Source organism: Perca fluviatilis, chromosome 2 (assembly GCF_010015445.1).
Source record: "Perca fluviatilis chromosome 2, GENO_Pfluv_1.0, whole genome shotgun sequence".
In the NCBI taxonomy this organism is placed as follows: domain Eukaryota; kingdom Metazoa; phylum Chordata; class Actinopteri; order Perciformes; family Percidae; genus Perca; species Perca fluviatilis.
The window spans coordinates 27,822,832-27,848,171 of record NC_053113.1 but is presented as its reverse complement, the minus strand read 5'-3'; the positions used below and the strand labels follow the sequence as shown (position 1 = coordinate 27,848,171).

The following is a 25,340-nucleotide window of genomic DNA, read 5'->3' as shown; positions in this document are numbered from 1 at the left end:
TTGGATGAGTGAGAAAATGCATCATTGAGGCTCTAACATTCCTAGAAAGAGCTGCTTTTGATTCTCATCTACAGTAAACTCAGAAAACACTGGCATGACACCTTGCACACAAATTCTTAAAATGACAGATGTATTGTATTTTGCATGTATGTTTATTTTTATATATTTATTTTATATATTTCTTGCTATGGACCTACTTGTGAGTATGAAATAAAGATATGTTATTATTATTGCATATCTGTCTCACTGTGAAGATCTTCCATTACTCTTTCTGAGAGTCTTCTCTGTTAAATGAGTTTTTGTGGAGTTCTAATTGAGAATAAAGGGCGTTTTGTGTTCTACAAATTACAATGTCCTCTGAGGCTAATTTGTGATTTTGGGCTATAATAAAAAAAGACTTGACACAGATAGGTGTCATGTTTCCATATCCTAATAGCCATATAAGTATAGGCCATATTACCAAAAACATTTTACCTGGTAATGTCTCACATCACAAGGGGCCACAATTTATTAATAATAATCTGTATAATTCTATGGTGCTGTCTTTCTCATGAATGTGAAGTTTGCACATAGAGTTTGCACTGCAAGTACCACAAACTAACGGTTGACGTAAACTGCAGCGCTTTACGACACTTAACACAAACATTGACGACAGTGTCATGGCGGCGCACGGACTCAGTTTTGAGAGTTCGAGCAACATCGAAGAAAGAAAGAATAGTAAACGACATGCAAGGCAAGAGGCGATAGAAAAGGTATGAACTATTAGCTTTGTAGCGAACAACCCTATAATTAATCTGAAGGTTAGCTTCATTGGCGTCAGTTTAAATCATAACGTTAGCTGTTTAGTCTGAATGAAAGCTAACAAGCTAAGCAGGCTAGCAGCTGGTTAACGAATGAGCTCAGCGGAATTTGTCCTTAACCGTGATATAAATTGGTATATTTGAGCCTTTTCCATCTCTCGGTAAGCTATCAGTACCTGTGTGTCTTCACATTAACCTGCCTTCTTGTGTCTGGACAGGCGGATACTGGTAAATTGCAGGCAGGAAATTACAGGACAAACACTGCTGGGGCTGATAGGAGACCTGCGGCTGTGTTTTGTAGATGTTTTATGTCCTGTTCGCAGCGTAGAGATTAGGGCCGTCTCGTTGCTGTAATCACATATGTACACAGCTGTTTGTTGTGCGTCATCTTTTTTGCTGTGCAGCTGTGTTTGCATGATACACAGAGCAGTTTATGGCAGGCAAATTATGCATCCTGTAGATGAGAACTATAGGTTTTAATGACATTATCTGCACAGTGAAGCTGGGTCTAATTTATTTAGCTGTATTTGAAGAGGAATTGGCTCATCATGGCATCAGTGTCACTGCCATTGCAGCCAGAAGATATATTTGTGCATCTTAAAAGTCGTTAGATGCTTAAATATTTGCATATCATAACCCTTAACAGCAGTATCATGGCAATGCAAAGGCTGTGCAGTTCCTTTAGTAATGAGGAAAAGGTCTCTGTTTTGGGACTTTATACATCAGTAATATCAATAATTTCAGCCCAAAGAATCTGCTTAGATAGACATGTCTGGAAATACAGATGTTAGTGTACCCTTACTTTGATCTGTTGTACTTATTTTCCTTTTGAATAATCCCTCATATTTCCATTGTGTCATTCAGGCCAAGCAGCAGTATGAGAAGGACGAGAGGAGGAAGGAGCTGAAGAGGCAGAGAGGGGAGGATACTTGGATGCTCCCTGAGATCAACCAGAGACTGCAGGAGATAGAGGACGTAAGATACAAAGTGGTTGCACTGCTTAATCACTGTTTTGCTGTAGATTGTTATTGCATGCCAAGTCACAACTGTGCTGTACCTTAAAACAATAGTGACTATGTTGCCGGTCTGCAACATTATACAGTGGCTCTACATCATGACAACATTGTGTGATTGTATCAAACATTTATGTTCGCTTTCACTGCCATTATGATTTATATTGAAGTAGTTATTCAGAGGAGAAACAGGAAGATATTGATGATATTGATGGTGATGTCAACAGCTATGATGTCTTCTGGTGTAGACAATCATACTTTTGTAAAATAACAATAACGGGACTGATGAAAAAAACAAAAACATAATTCATGGAATCTACAGGAGGGCTCTGTAAAGAGCAAGAAGAAGAAAGAGAAGAAATCCAAAAAGAAAAAGGAGAAAAAGAAGAAGGCCAAGAAGGAGAAAAAGACAGCAGAAGATGGCTCTAATGACAGCTCAGAGGTAAGTTTCAAGACATTGATAAAACAAAATCTTTATTATACAGGGATGGCGGTTTTTTAAAATTCAGCTTTGGGCCTCTTCTTCTATTGTCTATTGAGTATGTCTATTATTTTATTTCTTCATTTTCCATACTTTTAGTTCTGATATGATAATGTCTTGTACCTCTTTGTTTTTAAGGTATGTTGTATGTCATGTCTGTGTCTTTTGAATGGACCTTGAGTCTGGAATAAAAAAGTTGATGATGATGATGATCTTCACCATCGTTTTCTCTCCCTCTCTCTATGTGTCAGGGCTCAGGGGATGAGTGGGTTGAGGCTCACACTCAGACACAAGCTACTAAAGCGTGGCAGGTTCCTGATGCGTCCAAGCCTTCAGAGAGCAACCGCAGCCCAGCACAGAATATCGAGGTAACTTCCTTACCCGGTCTCAAGTATACTGAATGTTTTATTTTCATTAAAGATGTTTCAAGTAAAAATAGTGAAGTCCCTTTTCCACAATGGAGATGAATAAAGAATCTAAATAGAGCATAAAGTGTCTTGAGGTAGTACTGTATCTAGAGTTATGAAGAAGTTTTGGACATAAAGACACACATCATTTGCTTCATCTGCTTTAGTTCCAAACTTACTCACTCATGGCACTATCCACTCAATCTGTTTATCTTTCTTTTTCTTTGTTTAACCACCCACACTGCCTGCGTCTTTCCCATAGAGAGACGAATGGATGACCTTTGACTTTCTGGCAATGAGAACCACGTCCACATCAGAGAAGAGGGCCGAGAAAGAACGACTGAAAGAGGAAGAGAGGGCAAAGGCTGAGGCCATTGAACAGGTGTTGTGTTGTGTGTGTGTGTGTGTGTGTGTGTGTGTGTGTGTGTGTGTGTGTGTGTGTGTGTGTGTGTGTGTGTGTGTGTGTGTGTGTGTGTTTGTGTGTTTGTGTGTGTGTGTGTTTGTGTGTGTGTACGTGTGTACACATATTGTTGTCTGCATGGTGGTTTTGTCTGGATTCTTTTTTTGTGCCCCTGTTGTGCTATTGGCAGTATACATCAATGATTGAAGTGTATGTGTGTTTGTGGATCCTTCAGGCTGGTTTGCACAAATTGGAGCTAAACCCGTACTGGAAAGATGGAGGAACTGGTCTGCCCCCAGAGAAGATGGCTGGCCCTGCAGCAAAGAAAGGTAATAACATAACGGTAGATCAGTTGACTCTATTAAGGCATTAAATAGCAGAACATTTTCCAGCTATGTAAAATATACTATAAACATCTTTTGGTCTCAGCACCTCCAGAATATTTGTTTCTTTCCAGATTTTATTTATTGTTTTTTTTCCAAGCACAGAAATCCATTGAAGAGGAGGAAGAGCTATGATAAAACCTTGCCTCAGTAGATCAGAATTGCCTCACTATTCCCCTCTAGTGAAGGAAAAAATAATATAAAAAAACAGGGTTCATCCCGTCCCCTACAATTACACACTGCTCACACTCCTATGTTTGCTTTTAGCACTATAGCACTATAACATTCTTCAGTTTTTCTCCTCATCCCTGACCACAATCCACAATTCTCTCAAATTCCTGTCCTGTCCCCCTCCAAAGTTCCATTTTGTTGTGAGAAAAGATATATAATAGTAATCTTTTTGTTGGTCTACCCAAAACTGTCCGCTTCAAAAAAGATTTGTGTGATCTTACAGTCACAGTCCTGCTTAAAATGAGATGTAGGTCTGTCACAGGGGAGTTTCTGTAAGTTTGGGATGCACAGCTTTACCCATTTCCCATGGGAAGCAAAGGAATTAGTTGGAGTAGAGATGACTAGAACACATTTACGTGTGCAGAAAAGTCAACATAGAGGTTTGACAGAAGAATAAGAGGACAGATGGAGCAAGATCTTCTTAATCAGGGATTTGGGGAAGGAGAGGGCTAGAGAGACAGACAGACAGTATGCTGTGTTAAGCTGACAAGCAAATGTAGCTATGTGTGCATGGGTCTCTTATCTCTACACAGGAAGTACAGTTCCCTTTAGAATTGGCCTGGCCTCTCTGTGGTTAGCTTTATTTTAACAGCAAGACAAAGGACACACACACACACACACACACTTTGAAAAAGTGATAATGTGCAGCTTGAAGTGGTGCAATCAGAGCAAAGCAATTCAAAAGCCAGCTCTGTGTTGATGACGGTATGACTTTTATCATCACTGGTCACTGCTAACCTGTCGCCCTGGCAGGTGTAAAATGTTCTATTTGTGTATAGTTCATGAATTTTATACAAGCAGTTAACTGCCCAGGACTTTCCTGTATCCTGTAACAAGCTCCAGCACAAAGCACAGTCGCTCATCTATTTCTCTCTTTTTTTCATGAAATGAAGCTGCCTTCAAGTGCAGTCGAGATCATAAAAATGATCTGACGGAAAACAATAATTGTGAAATATAAAGTCTACTTGTGCTACATTGGGGGTTAAAAGAACACAACAGGATGTTACACAAATGGGCCATTTAAGATGACACTTCTGCTGCTGCACAACCCTGCAGTGATTTGCCTGATCACTTGCTTTGGTCTGAACGCGCCCTTACTCGTCTAGTTTCTTTCCTGGATCTGCCTTCCCTCTCTCTTATTCATCAGATCATATGATTCAGCCTTTTTCTTGGGATCTTTTTCAGCTTCTTACACCAAGCAACATTAACTCATGTTCTTTCCCAATTCCTTAAAGGTGCTGTAGGTAGGATTGTGAAGATCCAGGATTTAGCCAAAGAATTTGAACATCGACAACTTCTCAGTCCCTCCCCCCCCTTTCTGCTACAGCCCAAACGGTCTCCTAAGCCCCTCCCCCCACGAGGGAGAATGAACGTGTGTGCATAAGCAGTGATTGACACGCAGTTCCCCCCCCCCAGCCCTGATTGGTGCATCTGAACAGGAAGCTGTGGATTTCTGGCAAATCACACTACAGGCTGTAGGTGGTGCCAGAGGAGCCGGATTTTTTTTTAAATTGCCTGCTTAATGTAGTTCTACTGGAACATAGGGTCAGTTTCAGCAAATATGACAGAAAGTTAGTTTTATAAGTCTTACCTACTGCACCTTTTAATTAACATTTTTTGCAACACACCAGTCTGGTTATTTGATTTAAATTTTCAGATGACGTCAGGAACTGGTGGTGCTGTATTTTATTTCCTTAAACTAAGAAGATTTCAAGTGGCTTAATCTGTGACTTTTTTTTTTTTTTTTTTTTTTTTTTTTCTTCGACTCCTTTTTTTCTTCATTTCTTCATATCCCTCTTTTGATTACTTTTACTCACCATCTCGGTTTTAATACATACCCATACAGTAAAGTCACTAGTGAAGTGACATTGAATTAACATTAGTTGAAATTGCTAAAAAAAAAATATATAGACAAATGACAATATGGAAGATATGACTTAATCCCTGGAGGCTCAGAAGTAGCTAAATTGGCACAAACAAGTTATGTTTTTGTATGTGCGTCTTTGTAAAGGTAACTCTGTAACTATTATTCTCACCTTGTTCCCAGGAGGCCCAGTCGTGAATGATGCAGGTCTGGGCTGGCTGAGGAAGAGCTACCAAAGAATGCAGGAGCAGGCAGAAAGGCAGCAGCGCAGCCTCAATGATGTGGTGGCCGAGAGATACGGAGTGAGAGCTGAAGGCACACTGGCAGCACTCACATACTAGCGTGCACAATTTAGCAGGCACATACAGTTACGCGAAAAAGCCAACGAATAGATAATATTCTGTTTATTGTAAATTGAGTTTTGGACATAAAAATATTGATTGATAGTTACTCTGACTTGTATGTAACTAAATGCACTCAGAAGTAAAGTACACACACACACACAGACACAAGCAAAGCAGAGACATCTTCCTATATATTGTCTTTTTACCTTATCCTTTATAATATATGTTTGTATATGTGCAATTATGTAGTGATGAAAACAGGTAAATGTCCAGAACAAACAGGACGAGAGGCTGACGGCTCAAAATATAAACTGTATATAGTTTATTCACAAAATCTGCATGATCAAAAAACACTAAAAGGAGGAGGACAATAGCGCCAGCCTACAGCTACAAGGCTGTTTAAGTACAAGCTTTCAGTTGACATAATGTTAATTCTGGCAGTTAGCATGGACATTATACAAAAACAGCTGAGTAGATAGTGAAATTTGAGGAACCGCCTTAACAGATTTAAGTAAACAATAACTTCTGTATTTTTTCTGACCCGAGACTTTTTTTTCATCCCATACAGGTGATTGATTTGTGTTTATCTGATGTTAGTATATTGTTTATCAACTTTACAATAGTATCTAGTAGGTAAATAACACTATGTTGTTATTACCACATTTCATTTTTGCAATAGCTAATGCTATGTGCATAGTCATAACATCAATTTGTTTGATGAACTGGCTTTAAGGCTAAAAAAGGAAGCCAGCAAAGCCAAAAAAAGTTTTTTTGGCTTAACTGAGAGGACTCCTTTTAAACTACACTGCAAGCATCTTTAGAGTAGACTACACCAGAGGGCAAGCGACAAAACCCTCTAAACATGTCATAGTAACCTGCTGGAAATTATGAAACAATAATTAAATCTACAGGGTGCTGCTATCAGTTAGATATATCTGTTTTTTTAGTCTCTGAACATTTTCCAAATGACCTTAATGTGTTAAGAGCCGAACTGCAAAACCAAAGAAAGTGTTTCATGTATTTTAATATGTCTTGTATTTGTCCTTTTACAGTCAATGGAAGAATTTCAGCAAAAACTTGCAGATGCTGAGAAAGCTGTGTACGGACAGAGCAGAGGAGGAGAAGGAGACAGAACAGCGAGAGGCGGGTGGAGGAGAGGAGAGGATGAGGCCAGAGAGCGATGGAGGAGAAAAGATGGAGATGGAGCAGAGAGAGATCGATGGAGAAGAAATGAGAGGGAAAGAGATTCATCACCCACAGACAGAGAGAGATACCATGCTGGGAGAGGAGAGGATCGAGAAAGGGGAGGATATCGAGGCAGAGAGGAAGACAGAGGTCGAGACGGAGACAGGTCTAGAGAGAAGGATAGAGAGAGGGACAGAGACGGAGACAGGTTTAGAGAGAGGGACAGAGACGGTGATAGAGACAGAGAGAAAGATAGAGGACGAGACAGAGAGAGAGATCGAGGCGGTGACAGAGAAAGAGATAATGAAAGAGACCGAGATGGGGACAGAGACCGAGAGAGAGATAGGGATAGTGAGAGAATAAGAGAAAGTGCTGCATCATCATCTGGGCAGAACTGGAGTCAACGTTCTCCCTCTCTTGGGTCACTTAAAAGTCGCTTCCTCAAACCCTCAGAGGATGACAGTGGTGAAGGTGGGTTGATGTCAAGGCCTTTTGTAGTAGATGTGTGAGTCAAGTTTTGCGCACGTGGGTTTAACCTTGTGCTCTTTTTCTTTTAACTTTTTTGAAAAGGGAATAACCGACTAATCTGCTCAATTTCTGTAGCAAATCAGGAAACAAAAAATAACTCAACTTAAACTAACATGCCAAGCGCCTATGAAGCCTAAACACGCTTTGCAATTTCTTACCTATGCACCTCCAGAGCGCCGTCCTCCTCCAGCACGGCCATCCAAAGGATTCCTGAAACCAAGCTCTGACGATGAAGACTCTGGTCCAAGTAATACCAGCATGCCATCCTGGAAGAAGAGCAGCAATCCAGCCCGTGAATCTGCCAGCTTTGAAAAACCACAACAGGAGAAAGATCCTGGGAAAACTGTGACTGCTATTCAAGATGTTCTGCGTGGCGATAAAGCCGCTGCGACGACATCAAGGTTTGAAGCTCTTTGTTTGGTTGCCTTGAAAACATATTTTGCTATATGATGTCGAAATGTATTAATTGAATATTCCAGTTGTATGTGTGTTTGGTCGGACTTTATGAATCATCTTAATGGAATGGGAATACATTCTTTACTATTGTGTAAGTACCAATAAAGCAAATTTATTCATCACATTTCCTTTTGGCAGCTTGTGTAGATGTTGGGTTATAAGTTTGATTAGTAATGAGGTCACGAACGCGCACACAGACAAGACAAAACTACAGTTGGAACTTCAAGCCAAAAGTGACATCAGTGCATAAAAGCATCCGTCAGTGTTCGGTCATGTTAATGCATTCACATTCTTACCTCACCAGAGACTTTCTCACAGTAATCCCTTCTATAAAACTGTGTCTTTACATATGTACTTGATAAGTTTCAAAGGGCCTGCAAAAACTGTTAAAGTCCTTATCTGCTTTTGAACATTAGTCTTGACATTCCCAGAAAAACTCCCTATGCCTCTGAACTCTGTAACTCATGTTATCTGTACTATTCTGTCTTAATAGCTATCTTGTCTTCAAAGCACTATGCTTAGTAACAGATATTAAGACACACATAAGCTCCTAACATGATCCTTTGTCTTTAGTCTACACAGTTTCTATTACTTTCTCAAATGACTCCTGCAGAATCATTTTCTCAGTGTTGTTGTCTCTGTTAATTCCTCATGGTCTTTCTTGTAATTGCATTTCTGTCTCTCTTATCTTCCTCTGCATTTCATGTTCTTTAACTTATGCTATATATGCAACATACAGTGTGTGAATATTCTGTCTCACTTAAAGGGACACTGAACTGCGACAACAATTAGTGGCACAGAAGCCCTTGTAAACTGCGTCAAATAATTGCAACATATATGTTTTCCTACTTTCATTGCGGTCCAACATATAGCGCCATTGTAGGCCATATGTCGGAGCTTCACTGCTTTGTAAAGCCACCTTAGTTGTTCTGTGTTGTGCCTCATTAGGCTAAGTTGTTTGGGTAAACCAGCACCCAGAACCCCTGCTGCATGAAATGAGTCTGCAGCGTGGCAGCGGAATGAAATGAGGCTATGAGAAGTGTAATAGCCTAGAATGATGCTTCCCAGGCTGCAGTTCAGATCCTTCTAGGCAAGGCTGTAATGATCTCTGAGGGGGGGGGGGGACGACTCAAATGAATCATAACAGATAAACAGTGTGAGAGCTCACAAGAAAACAACTAAGTGGTTAAATTTAAAACTTCACAGATACGTTTCCCATTAGAGGGGTTTAGACTATTATTAGGGTGGAATAATGAAGTCATTAAATCCTGTTGTGTGGGGGAAATCTGGAGGACAAGAGAACAAGTGCTGAACAAGAGGACACTATATGACAGGGTGTTTGTGTATCGCTAGTATTATGATGTGGTTGTGAAACGTCATGAACCAAATGGACAGATACGTGAAATTGAAAAGGTTTTCTTGTTAAGATTGTACTTTCGTTCTGCCATAAATTGGTTGCATAATGTGGTTGGAATGAGGAAATGTTTGGTATTCTTCGCTACTTAAATTTCCCTTTTCTATCTTTTGGTTTTGGTCTGCCCTTCAAACTCTCCTCTTCATGTTTTACCTAGGAGTGAGAGTGACAGTGAGGAAGAAGAGGAGGAGGAGCTTCCACTGCTGTCAGAGGAGGAGATGAACAAACTTGGAGCCAAACTGGTGAAAGCAGAGATTATGGGTAACACGGTGAGTTGGTTATCATTATGTTACCGTTTGTCACTGTATCGGGCTGAGTATGAGACAACTCTGATTATAAAACGACCCGGCCTTTTCCAACACCTGCTTTAGGAAAAATAATTTTTTTAAGATGACAAACAATTTATTAGCCTCATCCTGTTGGGAAGAGGTCCCTGAGATACTATTAGTCCAAGGATAAAATAGTCTGAAGCCTTTCTCTCATAAAAATTAAACCTAAATTACTTACATAGGCATAACATAACATAAATCCCACATTTGTGCAGCTTGTTTATCAGTCATATACTCACACACACTCCTGTCATATTTTTGCTGTGTTCGGAGTAATATTCACCAGCTTGTTTTCACTCATCAAGAATTTATTTCCATCTTACACAAGTCGTCAGAATCTCCTGTAGGTTAAAGGTGCTCGAACTGATGTCACGCGTTTTTTAGGCTGCAACATTTTTTTTGTCACATACAGCAAAGATCTCCTCACTATCCGCGAGCTGCCGGTCTCCTGAACACACTGTTAAAAATAAAAAAAATAAAATGCGGTCTCTGTAGACAGCCCAGGCTCCACAAACGCCAACAAAAAGAAACTTCGCCAACCTACACCACCAAACATAACCAACAGTGTTCCAGCCAATAACCGACAAGAAGGATTTGGGGGTGTGGGTTGGGGGGGTTAGTGCGCATGCACATGAAGGGGGATGTGGGGAGTGGAGGAGAGAGAAGTGTGTAGAGTGAAGTTAGCTAGCCTCCGTTTTGTTTGACAATACTTCAAACGTCAACAAGAAGTGACGTCACCCAACTTCGCTTACAGCACCTTTAAACTGGACTAAATACTTTTAGGAATAGGGTTGGGTACCGAAACTCGGTGCCAATAGGGAACCGGTGCCGACGTAAACGGTAGTAACGAGACCGAATAAGAACGAAAGTTTCGGTGCCTCATTTCGGTGCTTGACTTTACACTACACCTGACAGCATGTAACGTTAGCCTACCTTTAGCTAGCAGCTGGATTAAACACCGGTAAAATGCTGACAGCTAACGTTAAACAGTGTAAAGTGTGACTGTATTTCACTGTGGAGGACTTCAACAGCGGGATGTAACAGTCTCGCTCTGGACGGCAGCAGCCGCTGCTGTTGTCGCAATTCATAGATATACAGTAGTAGTACTAGTAGTACTATGTTTATATGGTCGGAATTAAACAACTCCAGACGGTGCGTTCACTTCGCAGCTGCCGTTGTCGGAATTAAACAACACAGACGGTGCGTTCACTTGCAGCGCCTTGCCGGAATTAAACAACACAGACGGTGCGTTCACTCGCAGCTGCCGTTGTCGGAATTAAACAACACAGACGGTGCGTTCACTTAAAACAGGTTGCCTCGTGGTGCATTCACAGTAATTGTAAAATACCCTTTCCCATCTGGGGTTCAACAGCAATTTACTGGTGAAATAATATATAGTTATTACATTATTATTAAATCTTTAATTTTGACCATGGCCTTAGCAATAAACAAGTCACTGACTGTTGTTTACTACCCTTATTTTTTTTCTTCTTTTTTTTTTTTTTAAACTTTATTGAAAAGTACCGGTTTAGGCACCGGCACCGTTTTAAAAGTATCGATTTAGCACCGGAATCGAAAAAAAACCAAACGATACCCAACCCTATTTAGGAATGACTAACTCCGCAACATTAAGGCAACCCATAATCCAACACTGTCTTGATTAAATGTTATGTACTGTATGGACCGGTACTTTCTATTCCTCAAATATAACACGACCACAAGTTTTTCATGCACATTATCCCAAAAGCAATATTGTCCTTTTTTTTTTACATTCTTACACTTTATGTACTCATCACGTTTTGGCATTTAAAGATACTAATCACATAGAGTTTACACTGCATTTATATAACTCCAACATAAAAACAAAAATGAATATACTTATTTGTCAATTGAAAAACTGTTGATTGAGCTTTTACTCATTGTGATGTCTATATATGATTTACTTTTTCTCAGCACACTTGCTTTGACTCTTTGTGTAGATTTACAGCACATCAGGGATCCTTTCATTTATAGCGCTCATTGATCTGTGCACTCAACTCCCCCTTTGCCTGTCTTCATGTGTCAATTCTAAGTATGCTATTGGGATCTCTAATGGAGAGCTGTCTGTTACCACGCACGCACGCACGCACGCCACGCACGCACGCACGCACGCACACACACACACCCCCTTTTAAACCCTGTTACTAAGTGTTATCAACCAACCTGACATCCAGAATCTCCCTACATGATAAAGCAATCAAACGGATATTCCCAAACGTGTGTGTGTGTGTGTGTGTGTGTGTGTGTGTGTGTGTGTGTGTGTGTGTTGTGTGTGTGTGTGTGTGTGTGTGTGTGTGTGTGTGTGTTAAATTCCTTTAACAGTTGTGCACTTGCCTTTTATGTCTTGTACATAAAGGTATATATCTCTCATGGCAGTATGGCTTAAGAGGTTCTGCTTGCTTAGGACAAATGTTTTTTTTTCTCTCAGTCCTCTGTAGTTTCAGAGTTCAGCCTCAAAACGCTGTTTATCTGGCGATTGTCACACACACTTGAATTCAGAAAAGCGGCAGCTATATATTGAAATGTGGCCTTTAAAACATTTACAGATGACAATTTGTATTTACATATCTGCCAACATACATGCCCATATGATATGTATATGATAATTCAATGACCGCTGCTAATATAAGCCTTCCAATGTATTTGTCAGGCTCTACTTTTATAGGCTTTATGTACATGTTGAAATTAGAAAAATAAATTACTTCATTCTTATATTTCCTTTCCACATTGCGTGTTACCGAAAAACCTGTATACAGCAATATTGACTTATTTTGTGTGTGTGTGTGTGTTTTTTCTTCAGGCCATGGTCGAGAAGCTGAAATCCCAGCTGGACGCAGCACACAAGGCCAAAGAGAGCCACATCGCACGAAAGAAGCTACTAGAAACAGCCAAGTTAAAGCAGGTCTGTAAATGCGATATTTACATCTTACACATTCAGTTCCTCCCCCCCAAAAAGGAAACTGTGATTGGAGTTTTAAAAAGATGGTATAAACGATTCCTTTTCTCTCTTTTTTTCTTCTCTCCTCTTTTTATCGATCCATTTGCTATCTAAATACTTTGTTTCATGAGAGCAGTTTCCCCTGTGCTGATATCTATACAGCGCTAAATTACCCAACACACACAAACTCTGATACACATGTGTAATCTCATAAATTCCCAGATGCAGACATCTTCTAATTGGAGATATATATATATATATATATATATATACTCTCAAATCATGCACAGATGTAAACATGCACACAGTAATACATAGATACAGAGAGTCACACACAGCCCTTAACCTGACACACACAAACAGACTGACTCTTTCTCTGTCAGATGTATCTGTTTCTTTTTCCTCTTCCATAGTCTAAATGCTAATCCAAACACTCAGGGCTATATCTTTTCTAAACTTCACACACCCACACACACACAGCAGGTTGCGGCAGAATCCATCGCTCTCACTGTGCAGGGAAGAGAAGTGCCCCACACTAACACACACACACACAAACCCACACACATGGTCTTCAGATGAAACTAAACTTTCAGCTGTTACGTCTGACTGCTTTTAAAAGGAATTTGTTTGTTTTGAAATCTCTTCGCTGCTCAGCTCTTACGTCTTGCTGCCTGTATGGAATCGGCTCCTGCTTGGCATTTTAGCAGACCCTAATGGGAAACAAATGTCTTTCAGCATGCACAACACTCTCCTACCAGGGGTCATTCAGAGTGCGCCCCCCCGTGTTTATGTGTGTGAGAGAACGAGAAAAAAGACGGATTGAGAGGGAAACAGTAGAGATTAGATACATTTATTAAATACAGGCAATTAACAGAGAGCAATGGAAGTGCTCTGACACCTCCGCACTGCTTTATCTCCTCTCTTTGGCATACACACTCTTTCTGTAAATGCAGAAATAAATAGAGGCCTATTTCCGACATGAGCAGACTCCAGACAACTTTATAAACACATGGAAAGCAGGCTGTGATTATTTATGTAACCTGTATATTATCATTTGGAAGTTACGCCAGATTTATCCCCACTAAGGCTGTCCTGTCCAAATTAGAAGACTAGCGTAAAATCCTCAGCAACGTTTAAAAAAAAAAAAGAGTCATAATTCTTCCATTTTAGTGCACTCATCAGCTGAGAGAGCACTCACACTCAGATGTGAGTGATAGTGATGTTAATCCTTCCAATCCGTGTTGTTATAGAAGACTTTTGGTTTGTCTTCACTATTTAGTGTTTTGACTTTTGCTGCCTGTCTGGCTCATATTTTCACTGCGCGTGTTCGAGCCTTGAAAGGCCTAACTGTGTCGACCGGAGAGAGGAAATATTCTCCTCCATCATTTTGTTTTTGACAGTCCAGTTTCATTTTCTTGTGACTGCCTCCCATCCTCTCTGCTACTCCCACCTTGTTCTTGTTTTTTGGCTGTCCGTCACTACCTGTCACGTCAAACTTCAGTCCTTGTGCAACTCAGACTTCAGCTTCTCATAACAAGCAAACTTTTTGATCTTTGAAAAACGCTGACCTGTGTTGAGAGCTAAATTGGCACTGAAGCAGCAGGTTTATGAGCTCATTCTACCTCTGAAGGTTTTGAACAGAAGTCAGGTCTTGTAACATTTTGTCAAAGGTTCTCTAAGAAAAATGCACCAAACTGTCATGTACAATTGCTGTCTATAACTCTTCAAACATGTTTGTCTTCACAGAGGAACAACTTTAATCTAATTCAACTAGGTGATCACAGAAAGTTTGAATATATTTAGACAATTGTTGGAATGAATGTTTACATCCTGTGAAATGATTATGACAGATTAAACCCAGCCCATTCAAAACTAACGACATTTCTTTGAAATGAGTTACTTAATCTGTCCTGACAACCCCTCGTTTCTCCTCTTACTCCCTGACACACATCTGCCGCCATGAATCTAACACATATCCATATTGCCAAATGCGTATTGTTAAATTGCATTAAGTTGCATTCTCTAAAATACACAAATGAGACTGGCAAGTCAGTTAAATTGGTAAATGTTACACAACAAATTAAAACGCTTCTTTTTTAGGTATTGCATGTCAATTGGAATCACAATTTTCATTTTGATTCAACTTGTAGCTTTAGGCCTCTCCATGATGGGATTAAAGCTTGTGCTTAATACAGGCATCCATGTTAAATATTATCAGCAAACGTAGCATGTATGACCTGGAATTGGATGCAGACATTACATCATTGATCATTAGTATTGAGGGATTATCCTTTTCTTCACTTGAGTATCTGTTAAATGCCCAAAGGTGCATGCATAAAACATTTCAACTCTTCGGGAATACTGTTAGTCTTTTGCATTGTTATACAAAAGCCCAAATGACCTGGTTGTGTTTTATTTATTTTTTAGGTCACAGGTCACTCTGGTGAGGACCAGGAAATCCTGCTGTTCAGAACGGACCAATCAGGTCGCGCCTGGCCAGTCAGTGCCCCCTCTGGACCCCAGGAGCCCCACGGAGGACGACGGAAGAAGAAAGCGGTAAAGAGAGAGGGATGACTGGTGGAAAGAAAGTAGAAAAACAAATGACAGGACAGCAGGGAGGGACTACAAAGGAATTAAAATATATACTGCTGTGAAAAATAAATCTTGAACTGCATGAAAAAGCCACTCCTTAGGGCAAAAACAGAGATGATCCTGCACACTGTTGCACCTAGAAGACAGAGGTATTGAGAAAAGGCGACGCAAATGAGAGGTTTGTGTCCTGCTATTTGTTCCGTGTCGTTTGGTATTCATCAGAGTGTGTAATGAAAGCAGGAACTCCACCTGCCTCTGAGTAGAGACGTGAAATGTAAACAAAGCTTTCCAGTTGACTCTCTGTTTATGGTTATTATGAATTTTTAAAGTGGCCCAATCTCCTTTACTGTCTGTCTCCCTCATGATCAGTCTCTCGCTCTGTCCAGTTCTGTCTGTCAGAGTTCGTCTTTCCAGGTTGTCATCTTCTTCTACCTCTCTTCTCTCCACTGTCCTTTTGTCTCTCACGTTCTCATTCCCCCTTTCAAGGATGTGATTTGAATAGATTTTAGGATTGTGTCTTTTTTTTCTTCTTGTTTTACCACTTTCTCTCCTTGTCTCTTTTTTTCACATTATTCTCCCTTTCCCTCTGTCTTCAGATTGAGACCCATGTTGACGGGGAGCGTGTGCGCTACTTCCAGGATGATGACAATGTGGGTCTGAAGGAGATGGTGAGGAGGGAGAAGATGAGCTCTGCACAGGATCAGAACGCCCTCTACTCTCGCATGGCTGCCAAGGTAAGAAAACGTTCTTCATTCAGTCGTATAAAAAACGATTCATAGAGCCGCTGGAGGTCAAAAACACCAGGTTACCTTTTAAAGGTCCCATATAATGCTCATTTTCAGGTTCATACTTGTATGTTGGGTTTCTACTAGGGCTGGGCGATATGGACCAAAAGTCATATCCCGATATATTTTGGCTGAATATCGATATACGATATATATCCCGATATTTTTTTCCGCGAATTGAGAGCAAATGTTCAGTCAAAGCCCAAATCAAATATGACATGTCACAAGTAGTTTCATAGAAACAGTTGCAAAATCAAATAAATAATAAACCGGTTTCTTCACCTGGTTCATGATTAAATGCTCAGCTGTTCAAATAACAATAAAATGTAAACCTAAATACTGTATAACAGGAGTAACTTTTTTGAAATCAAAGCTCCATAGGCTATTTGTGATTCGTTCCAAAGGTCAATTAAGCTTTTGATATTAATATAATCTACTTTGTTAAAAATGTAATGCCTCATGCCTGTAAGCCTAGGTTATAGTCCCATTCTTCCACTTGATACTGCTTCCACTTAAGTAAACTAAAAGATGAACTATCGACTACAAAACAAAGAAACTAATTAATGTGTTAATACAAAGAATATTTATTATGATCGGTTCACAGATCTGAGTCCAAACGGAAACTTCACCCTTCTGAACTAAGAGTTTCTGCTTCAAGGTGAAGTTTAAACAGACTGAAATGTCCAGGCTCATTCCTCCACTATTTATTTCTGTATGTATTTATGCGTTACATGTAATTTTAACGGGGCTGAGCTCCAGATCCTGCAGCCGCAGCCGTTCGCTGCCCCGCTGTAGCTTCTTTCAGTCGCGCCGCCGGCAAACTTAGTGGAACTTTCCGCCCGATATCGACATACAGTTTGTCCTGGACTACGTGTAAGATCCTACCGATCACCACTCTGTCTTTGGCTGGTCCGATCTGGATCAGCGGGGACCGGCAGCGGGGTAAGGGCTGTGTTTTTGCCCGCGGGAAGAAACGCTGCGGCCCGACGGGGCTCTCCGCCTCCCCTGCCGCGGAGCTCAGATTGCTGGTCGGCGGCATATATAATCATAAAACACATTGTCACCTGTTAAATGTTATCCATTGCGGTTTGTTCTTTTCATTTCCTCTATCGAACATAATTAAGCAGTACAAAAGTCCGGCATCTTTAGCGTTGATCTGAATGCTTTGGCCCCTGTTCCAAGATGGCGGCGGGTTTTGACGTATGTTTAGAACCTCACGGCGACATATCTATGGGAGCAAGGATCACATTTGAACTATATCGATATATGCGATATGGTCTAATTCCATATCTCATTTAAAAATATATCGATATATTTGTTTATATCGATATATCGCCCAGCCCTAGTTTCTACTACTTTACATGCTTCAATGTTCAAAAAACAATTTATTTTTCTAATACTGTCTGTCTGAATATATATCTTTACTCACCCTCTGTCTGAAACTTTCTGTTTTAGCGCCTGTCTCTTTAAGCCCCCCTCCTGAAAAAGCCCAGTCTGCTCTGATTGTTCAGCGTTTACAGGTCTTCTGCATCTGCGCTCTCCGAGTCTCTGCACCACCATTGCAGCCGGGGAATGACTATAACGCCACTGTAGCTGCACTTTCTACCTATATATGTTATAGTTGTGACATAACAACCGTACGGAAGTCTTAACGGCTCGTTTAAAGGCAGTTTCTGAATACTGGCTGTGTGCATTTCTCTGTGGATTGAGTAACAGTATTTATATAGCACTTCAACCTGCTTTATAATAAAAAATGACATGAAAATCTCACTTTTTATAATATGGGACAAGTTATTCCCCAGCTTGGCAACATACATTTTTAACCTAAGAGCTGGTGTTATCACAATATTGCTACTTTAAACTGCAATTATGGAGTCAGAGACTGTGTGCTCATAACACATAACTGAAATCAAACATAATCAAAGCAGCCGAATGCATTTGTTTGATCATTTAAAATGCAGGTTTGCTATCATTTGAACCTCAAAGCACACCTGGATTTGCTCTATAGCACAGTGGAGAACCATTGCCCTGGCCCTGGTGGGTTTGCATATTGTCACTGAGTCAAGGCTGCTGTTTTTACCCTTTCGTTTCTGCTATTGGTCCCTTTTCTTCTCTGTTGTGCTTTCTCTGACCTTTCAGATTGGACTCTACATCAGAGTTAATCAGAGAATCGCGTGCACTCGACATAGTGGCAGCTTTCTGAACTCATGAAGCGAAAAGAAACATTTTATTTGCTTTATTTGGGCTGGAAATAATAAATCAATGCGGGACAGAACTGTTTGTACCCGAAGTTTGCAAAAGTTCGGCGGATCAAGTTGGCTTGCACTCTGGCTTTTGTCAGTTGTTGCAGTCACTCCTGCCTAATATGGACACAAGTGTATCCACATCACAATTTATATAAGAAATCATCCTTACTCACTTGGTTTTAGAGGTATTTTGTAGTAATTTTATGAAGCCTATTTTATAAACTGTTAACTTATACATTTTTAATAAAGCACTACTTAGATCAAGTGGCAGATGCAATAGAGGGAGATTGATCTGGGACTTGTTGGTGTAGTAGAAAAAAAAAAAGTTTTGATACAGAATTTGTCAGAACAAAACAGAACTCTTATTCACTGCAGTGGGTAGCTATTTATTTAGAATAATTTGTGGAGTGATTGTACTCTGTCTGCAACATATTGCATGTTTTGAATTCAACCCGCTGTTTCAGAGCCACTGCTTTCTGAGGTGTGCATGATTATTTTTGACTCTCATAAGAGCCCCTGATAATTCCTACCTATAGTTAGGGATGGATTCTGTTCCATTTTCGTTCCGGCTACAGGTCAGCAGAATACTCGTTAAGCTCAGGTGATAATGAATCTCTTATCAAGCCCTTCATCTCTCCTCCTTCCTGTTTTATTAGCAAAGAGCAATGGAGAACATGCAGGTTCTCATTTTGAGCGGACTCGCGGCAGCAGATTAGATCAGCTGCGCCTGAAAACTTGATAAAAACAACCTAATGTTGCTCCCCTAATATATACTAAAGGTTTCCTGGTTTGATTAAATTTTATAAATCAATCACCCATCCCCACCGTAGTGATATAAGCTAGATGAAGGCAGACATAGAAATATGACATGGTAAAAGTACAGATCTACTAATGTGCTGTATGTTTGTGTGTTTATGTGAGGGATCATCTAGATTCATTTGGTCATGCTCTTAGGAAGAGGGAAAGGACATACGCTTAGGATTTGTTCTGTCAGATTGCTATGCATTTGGTTCTGTGTCGTTATGCATTTTTTTTTTTCATCCACTACTACTCTTAGATCTACTTGTCTCTCTTTCTGCGACACTCTCTCTCCTCCACTGCGTGCTTGAAATAGCATAGACGAACAAGACGTACAGCCGCAGATGGGCACTGGCAGGTTGTGGTGCATGTGTCAGTCTATCAGCCGTTTTACAGACTGTACTTTTCTGTGAGCCGAGACACATTTTCCTTCTTTCCTCTTCTTGTTTACTTCTTCTCGAGTTGCTATGGCAATAAAAAAACACACACACACACACACACACACACACACACACACACAATCACTTAGCCTTACTCATATATTCATTACACATGCATGTGTACAGTATATACACACATGCTCTGCACATACAAAGAGTGACACTAAAAATACATCTACTGTTACCATGGCAGAGCTTCTATAAATTCCAGTTGTATCCATTGGTCAGAGACAAAGTCTGTTAGCAGACTAGCATTGTCTGGAGATTTAATGTAGTGTGTTTTTTAATAAAACATGAGCAGTGTGCCAGACATATGTCCATCCCTTCCACACTCCTGCTACATGCTGAATTCACAATCTATAATTTAAATTGCATCATGAATGTGTTTATCATTAGCGGAGACAAAATCACCAGCAGTGAACCTGAAGGCCGATTTATTTCTACCAACTGTGTATTTAATCTACGTGTGTGATAGTATGTGTGTGTTTTAAGAAAATAAACCCGTCTCTTGGACAAATGCAGCATATGCTGCTGCGCACTTAGCTGCAGTCTTTGCGCACACACACACCACACACACACACACACACACACACACACACACACACACGCATTCCCTCCCACACTGTCAGTAACTAATCCAATTTTCACTCACACACTCACTCCTACACAACGAGTCATGCACACACACTTCAGCCATGCTTGCCTCTCGCTCTCTCACATGCACACAGATTCCAACCTGTTGCCCGGTCGCCATGGTGACAAGACTCCGACATAGAAACACCAGAGTCAATACTCGCAATCCTGCATCACACTGTTAACACACACCAGAGACCAACTTACATACAGGGCAGTTCAGACACACACACACACACACACACACACACACACACACACACACACACAATATGGCATGGAAACGGCACAGACGGTAATATTGCGTCAGCACCTACATACACCAATTAGTAGCTACCAGCCAGTTTCTAAGAACAGTCGATATCTCTACAGTAGGGTTTCCATGACTTTCTTTCCTGTTTTAATACGTGTCAGTGCAGAAAAGTTAGTGTTAAGCCTGAAATAAAAAGTGAAAGCTACATTTATTCTTCTTATCAATAAAAAATATCCCGACTGTATTTAAATACAACACATATATACTTTAGCGTGCCCCCTCATCATTTTCTTTGAAGAAAATACACCAGATTTCGCCAAGAATGATCACACTCCTGTTAAACTCTTCTCACCATTTATCTCTTCTCCCCTGCGTCTCCACCTGTTCTCCCTCTTCTCCTCTCCCTGTCCTCCATTGTGCCCGTCGTCTCCATCACCACCATTTCTGCTCCACTCGACTTTCCAGATGATGGGGAAGACAGACGGTGACAACTACACACTGGATGACATGTTTGTGTCCGGTGCAGCGCAGCGGGAGGGCGAGGGGAGGGAGGAGGAGCGGATGAGGAGCAGAGCCATTGGGGAGAATAGGAGGCTGGCTGCCTCCATGGAGAAATGCCAGCGGTGCTTCAGCAGCCAAGAGCTCCAGAAGCACCTCATAGTGGCAATAGGGAGCAAGGTAAGGGATCCTGAATGCATGAGGTTTTGGGACATGGGAATTTGTGCTGAAATCATTAGTCGCCTGATGGATGAGTCAGTCAACAATTTTGACAATCAAAGTAATTTATCATACAAAAATGCAAATCATTCACTGGTTGTTTGCCAATTAATGTTCTATCAGTCAACAAATAGATTAATAGACTTGCAGCTCTCAATTGAAAAACTTTAGGTTTCAGACTGTTGGTCAGAAAAAAACCTATAGATCAATTGATGCATTTCTAAATTTTGTGTACTGCATGTGTTTGCCATCTTGTGTCCAGGTGTACCTGAGCCTGCCTGCGGGAGTGTCGATGACAGAGGGCCACTGTCACATCTGTCCTCTCCAGCATCACTGCTCTGCCACCGGATTGGATGAGGATGTCTGGTCAGAAATGCAGGTGCTCAAAGGCTAAAGTGACAAATTCCAACTTGTATGACTGTCGTTTTACAGCAGTGGTAGATATACTCCGAACCATTCATTTTCAATTCTTACTTCAAACAAGAATGATTAAAATTCAATCAAGTCCATTTCTGTGCTGCTTTGCTGTCCTCAGCTGTTCCGGCGTACTTTGGTGCGAATGTTTGAGTCCCAAGAGCTGGACTGTGTGTTCATGGAAACACACATGAACCCACGCAAAAGACATCACCTGGTCCTGGAGTGTATCCCACTACCGCAAGAACTGGGTGATATGGCACCCATATACTTTAAGGTGTGTGCGTGTGCGTCTGCGTGCTCATCATTCTGATTAAGTTCATTTTGCCAAGTTTTACACAGGGAAAGCAGTATTGTAGGGACTTGTTGCAGTAGTGTGGTAATACACCAGTTTCTGTGTGTCTTCAGAAAGCTATCATGGAGTGTGATGAGGAATGGGCCATGAACAAGAAGGTCGTCGACCTCTCTTCGAAAGACATCCGCCATGCTGTATGCCCACCCCTTTGTCCGTCTTTTACTCCTGTCTGTCATTTTTACAATATTTCTGGTTTGTCTGGTTCTTCTACCCTCCCATCCTCGTTAATTGTTGTTTGTTTATTGCATCGTAGGTTCCTAGAGGTCTGCCCTACTTTGCTGTAGACTTTGGACTCCAGGGAGGTTTTGCTCATGTCATTGAAAATGAACAGAAGTTCCCCCATTACTTCGGCAAGGTAGTGTGTGCATTAAGGCTGTTATACTGTGTACTTGGTACATCAATATGTGTTCCTCTCTTTTTAGCCAGTTGGAAGTCACACTGTCATTTAGTTCCAGGATTTTCATAAAACTTTACTGTGGGTCACAGTTAGAAATGGGTTGATACAGATGCATTAATGACAAATGTGTCAAATGCAGTCATACATTTTGCCTACAGCTATGTCATGCAAATATTGCTTCAAATGAACATTGTAATGATTTGTAATCCTTATTTGATTATTCTGCCATAACAAATTAATTCCAGTTAATTTTACAGCAATATTTCGATGTAACCAAATCCCTCTTCACCATCACAGGAAGTGGTAGGAGGCATGATGGACTTGGAGCCGCGACGTTGGAGAAAGTCAATTAGAGAGAATTTTGATGACCAGAGGAAAAAGGTCCTACAGTTTGCCCAGTGGTGGAAACCATACGACTGCACAAAGACTGAGGGCTAGCTGGACACACTCACAGAAAGGTGTACACTTTGCCGACGAGTGAAGATCTACACACACACACACACACACACACACACACACACACACACACACACACACACACACACACACACACACACTCACTGTATATGCAGAAATATATAGAGGCCTATTTCCGACATGAGGAGACTCCAGACAACTTTATAAACACACGGAAAGCAGGCTGTGATTATTTATGTAACCTGTATATTATCATTTGGAAGTTACGCCAGATTCATCCCCACTAAGGCTGTCCTGTCCAAATTAGAAGACTGGGGTAAAATCCTCTGCAATGTTTAAAAAAAAAAAGAAGTCATAATTCTTCCATTTTGGTGCACTCATCAGCTGAGAGAGCACTCACACTCAGATGTGAGCGAGAGTGATGTTAATCCTTCCAATCCGTGTTGTTATAGAAGACTTTTGGTTTGTCTGGAAAACCATACGACTGCACCAAGACTGAGGGCTAGCTGGACACACTCACAGAAAGGTGTACACTTTGCCGACGAGCGAAGATCACACACACACACACACACACACACACACACACACACACACACACACACACACACACACACTTTTGTACCTACCAATTCTGAATTTGATGTAAAATTCCTATTAGAAGTTATGTGAGAACATTTTTACTCAAAATAAAAAAATACGAAAAAATGACCTTGAGTCATGTATTTGTTATTTTTATGTTACATAACCATGCCAGAAATAGTGTCTTATCACCATTTCTTTTATGTTTAAAAGGCCCTCGAGACCTGACCGCTAGTTTTTGAAGGTATTTTAGTATCCAATAAGACTCGGGGATGTTTTTGTGTTTTGTTTTTTTATTTTTTTAACAAACATGGACAGTATATTGTGGCTTTATTGCTAGATTCTCCCACTTCCTGCCACATATACAGCTAGGTTGGTGGATTGTGGAACATCTATGAAGCAGGTCTTGCGGCCATGACCTAAATTGGAGCCGTGTCTGTGTGTCCTATCCTTTTTTTTCACATTCGCTGAATTTGTATAAATCACAAAAGATGAAGCTTTTTGCTTTTTATTGCAGTACTTGTATATGTGGTCACGGGCAAAAAAGGCTTCAGGATTTTCTCACTCTTGCAAGCTCTCCAGTCTGACAGTTAATGAAGCGAGCATTCTGCTTAATGCATGAATCCCTCTTATCCGAAACCTAAAGGAGACACTATGTGGGAGAGTCAGAATAGATACGCGAGATCAGGGATGATTCTGTAGTCAGTCATTTCTTAATATGCTATATGTAGGATATTTGTCTATAATAATTTGTGGTACATTTCAAACCCCTATGCTCATCTCTCTCTCTACAATACAATTTCATATGTTTCTGCCCCCTGTGATTCAAATATATATGGGGAAGTATTTCTCACTTCCATAGAAGGAAAAAGGGCCCTGTTTTTCAATCCAATGGAGTGAAATGTTGTAGTCGTAGTCTCGGAACAATTTTAACACCAGGGCCCTTCAAATTTATGATAGGATTGTTCACATACTCCTCAATTTGAACTAATTTCACTAATGGTACGTGTTGAGAGCAGGGAGATTGTCCTTTTCTTGCAGGAACCAGACTCCAGTCCCTGTCAGCAACGACATTGAGGCATGGAGGAAAGTTAATTTTCCTAGGAAGAGTTGTGTATTATTAGTATTATTAGTGTTATTATTATGACATCAACTTGGTAGGGCCTGTTTCTTTGTATAGATCAGCACGCCATGGCGACCATTGTGTCTCTGCTGCTAGGCAGTCAATGGACTGTGGATTATTTGTTTATATGTGCATCAGAGGGCCAGTTCCATCGTAAGTCAACAGTAATTGTTTGTCAGATACCTCTGTTGCCCACCACTTGAATATGATGTAACTGATGAAAATAAATCCCACCATCAAAATGTGTATTCAAAGGTCCGATCATAAAGTGATAATTTTCAGCAATTTATTCCTGAAATTCATTCTACAACATGCAATTTACTACTCTTTAACCCGATTTGTACCTTTTGAAACCATCCCTTGGGACGGTACAGCAGGTTATTTATATTAGGCAAGTGACAGAGAGGCCCAGGTTCATGGTTAATAGCAACAGAGTGGCGTGGAGTGATATATGGTTATGGCCAATTAGATTGGCTGGGGGCAGATTTATGACCTGAGACAGACATTTTCTCTCCCTGTCTCTGCTGCACACATACAAACACATGTCCTTCCTAGAGTTATTTTGCAACCCCACACCATGCTGTTTCATCCTCTGTAGCTTTTCATTCACTCATTTGCTTCTTCCTTTTCTTTACAATTCTTTCACATTCTCTTTTATATTTCAGTGTCATTCCACGTCACAAGTAGGCAGGAGACATATATTTGAAATAAAGATGAGGCAATAACACTATGTCTTCTGTGTGCCACAGTTGAAATTGACCTGCTTGCTAATGCTAACA

The 25,340-nt window shown here is 40.6% G+C and overlaps 1 protein-coding gene across 2 annotated transcripts; it reads left to right on the top strand.

The window, feature by feature from the left end:
• The first annotated feature begins 623 nt into the window (after positions 1-623).
• cwf19l2 (CWF19 like cell cycle control factor 2) lies at positions 624-23,567 on the top strand. Of its 2 annotated transcripts, XM_039787706.1 has the most exons (20): positions 624-752; positions 1,665-1,775; positions 2,136-2,255; positions 2,546-2,662; positions 2,964-3,083; positions 3,337-3,430; positions 5,763-5,881; positions 6,976-7,579; positions 7,809-8,037; positions 9,664-9,775; positions 12,675-12,776; positions 15,240-15,368; positions 16,001-16,138; positions 21,025-21,237; positions 21,539-21,655; positions 21,812-21,967; positions 22,099-22,179; positions 22,299-22,400; positions 22,740-22,874; positions 23,360-23,567. In XM_039787706.1, the coding sequence occupies exons 1-20, from the start codon at positions 660-662 to the stop codon at positions 23,363-23,365; spliced, it is 2,898 nt and encodes a 965-aa protein (XP_039643640.1). In that variant the 5' UTR covers positions 624-659; the 3' UTR covers positions 23,366-23,567. The 2 variants fall into 2 exon arrangements, with proteins under 2 accessions (XP_039643640.1, XP_039643631.1); XM_039787697.1 differs by having other exon boundaries at positions 22,740-23,567.
• Positions 23,568-25,340: the final 1,773 nt, after the last annotated feature.

Bases quoted from the DNA above. Each gene is read 5' to 3' on its own strand.
- cwf19l2 (XM_039787706.1), top strand. From the start codon at position 660: ATGGCGGCGCACGGACTCAGTTTTGAGAGTTCGAGCAACATCGAAGAA. The intron at 15,369-16,000 runs GTAAAGAGAGAG...CTCTGTCTTCAG, and splicing joins GACGACGGAAGAAGAAAGCG to ATTGAGACCCATGTTGACGG. The intron at 22,180-22,298 runs GTATGCCCACCC...ATTGCATCGTAG, and splicing joins CGAAAGACATCCGCCATGCT to GTTCCTAGAGGTCTGCCCTA.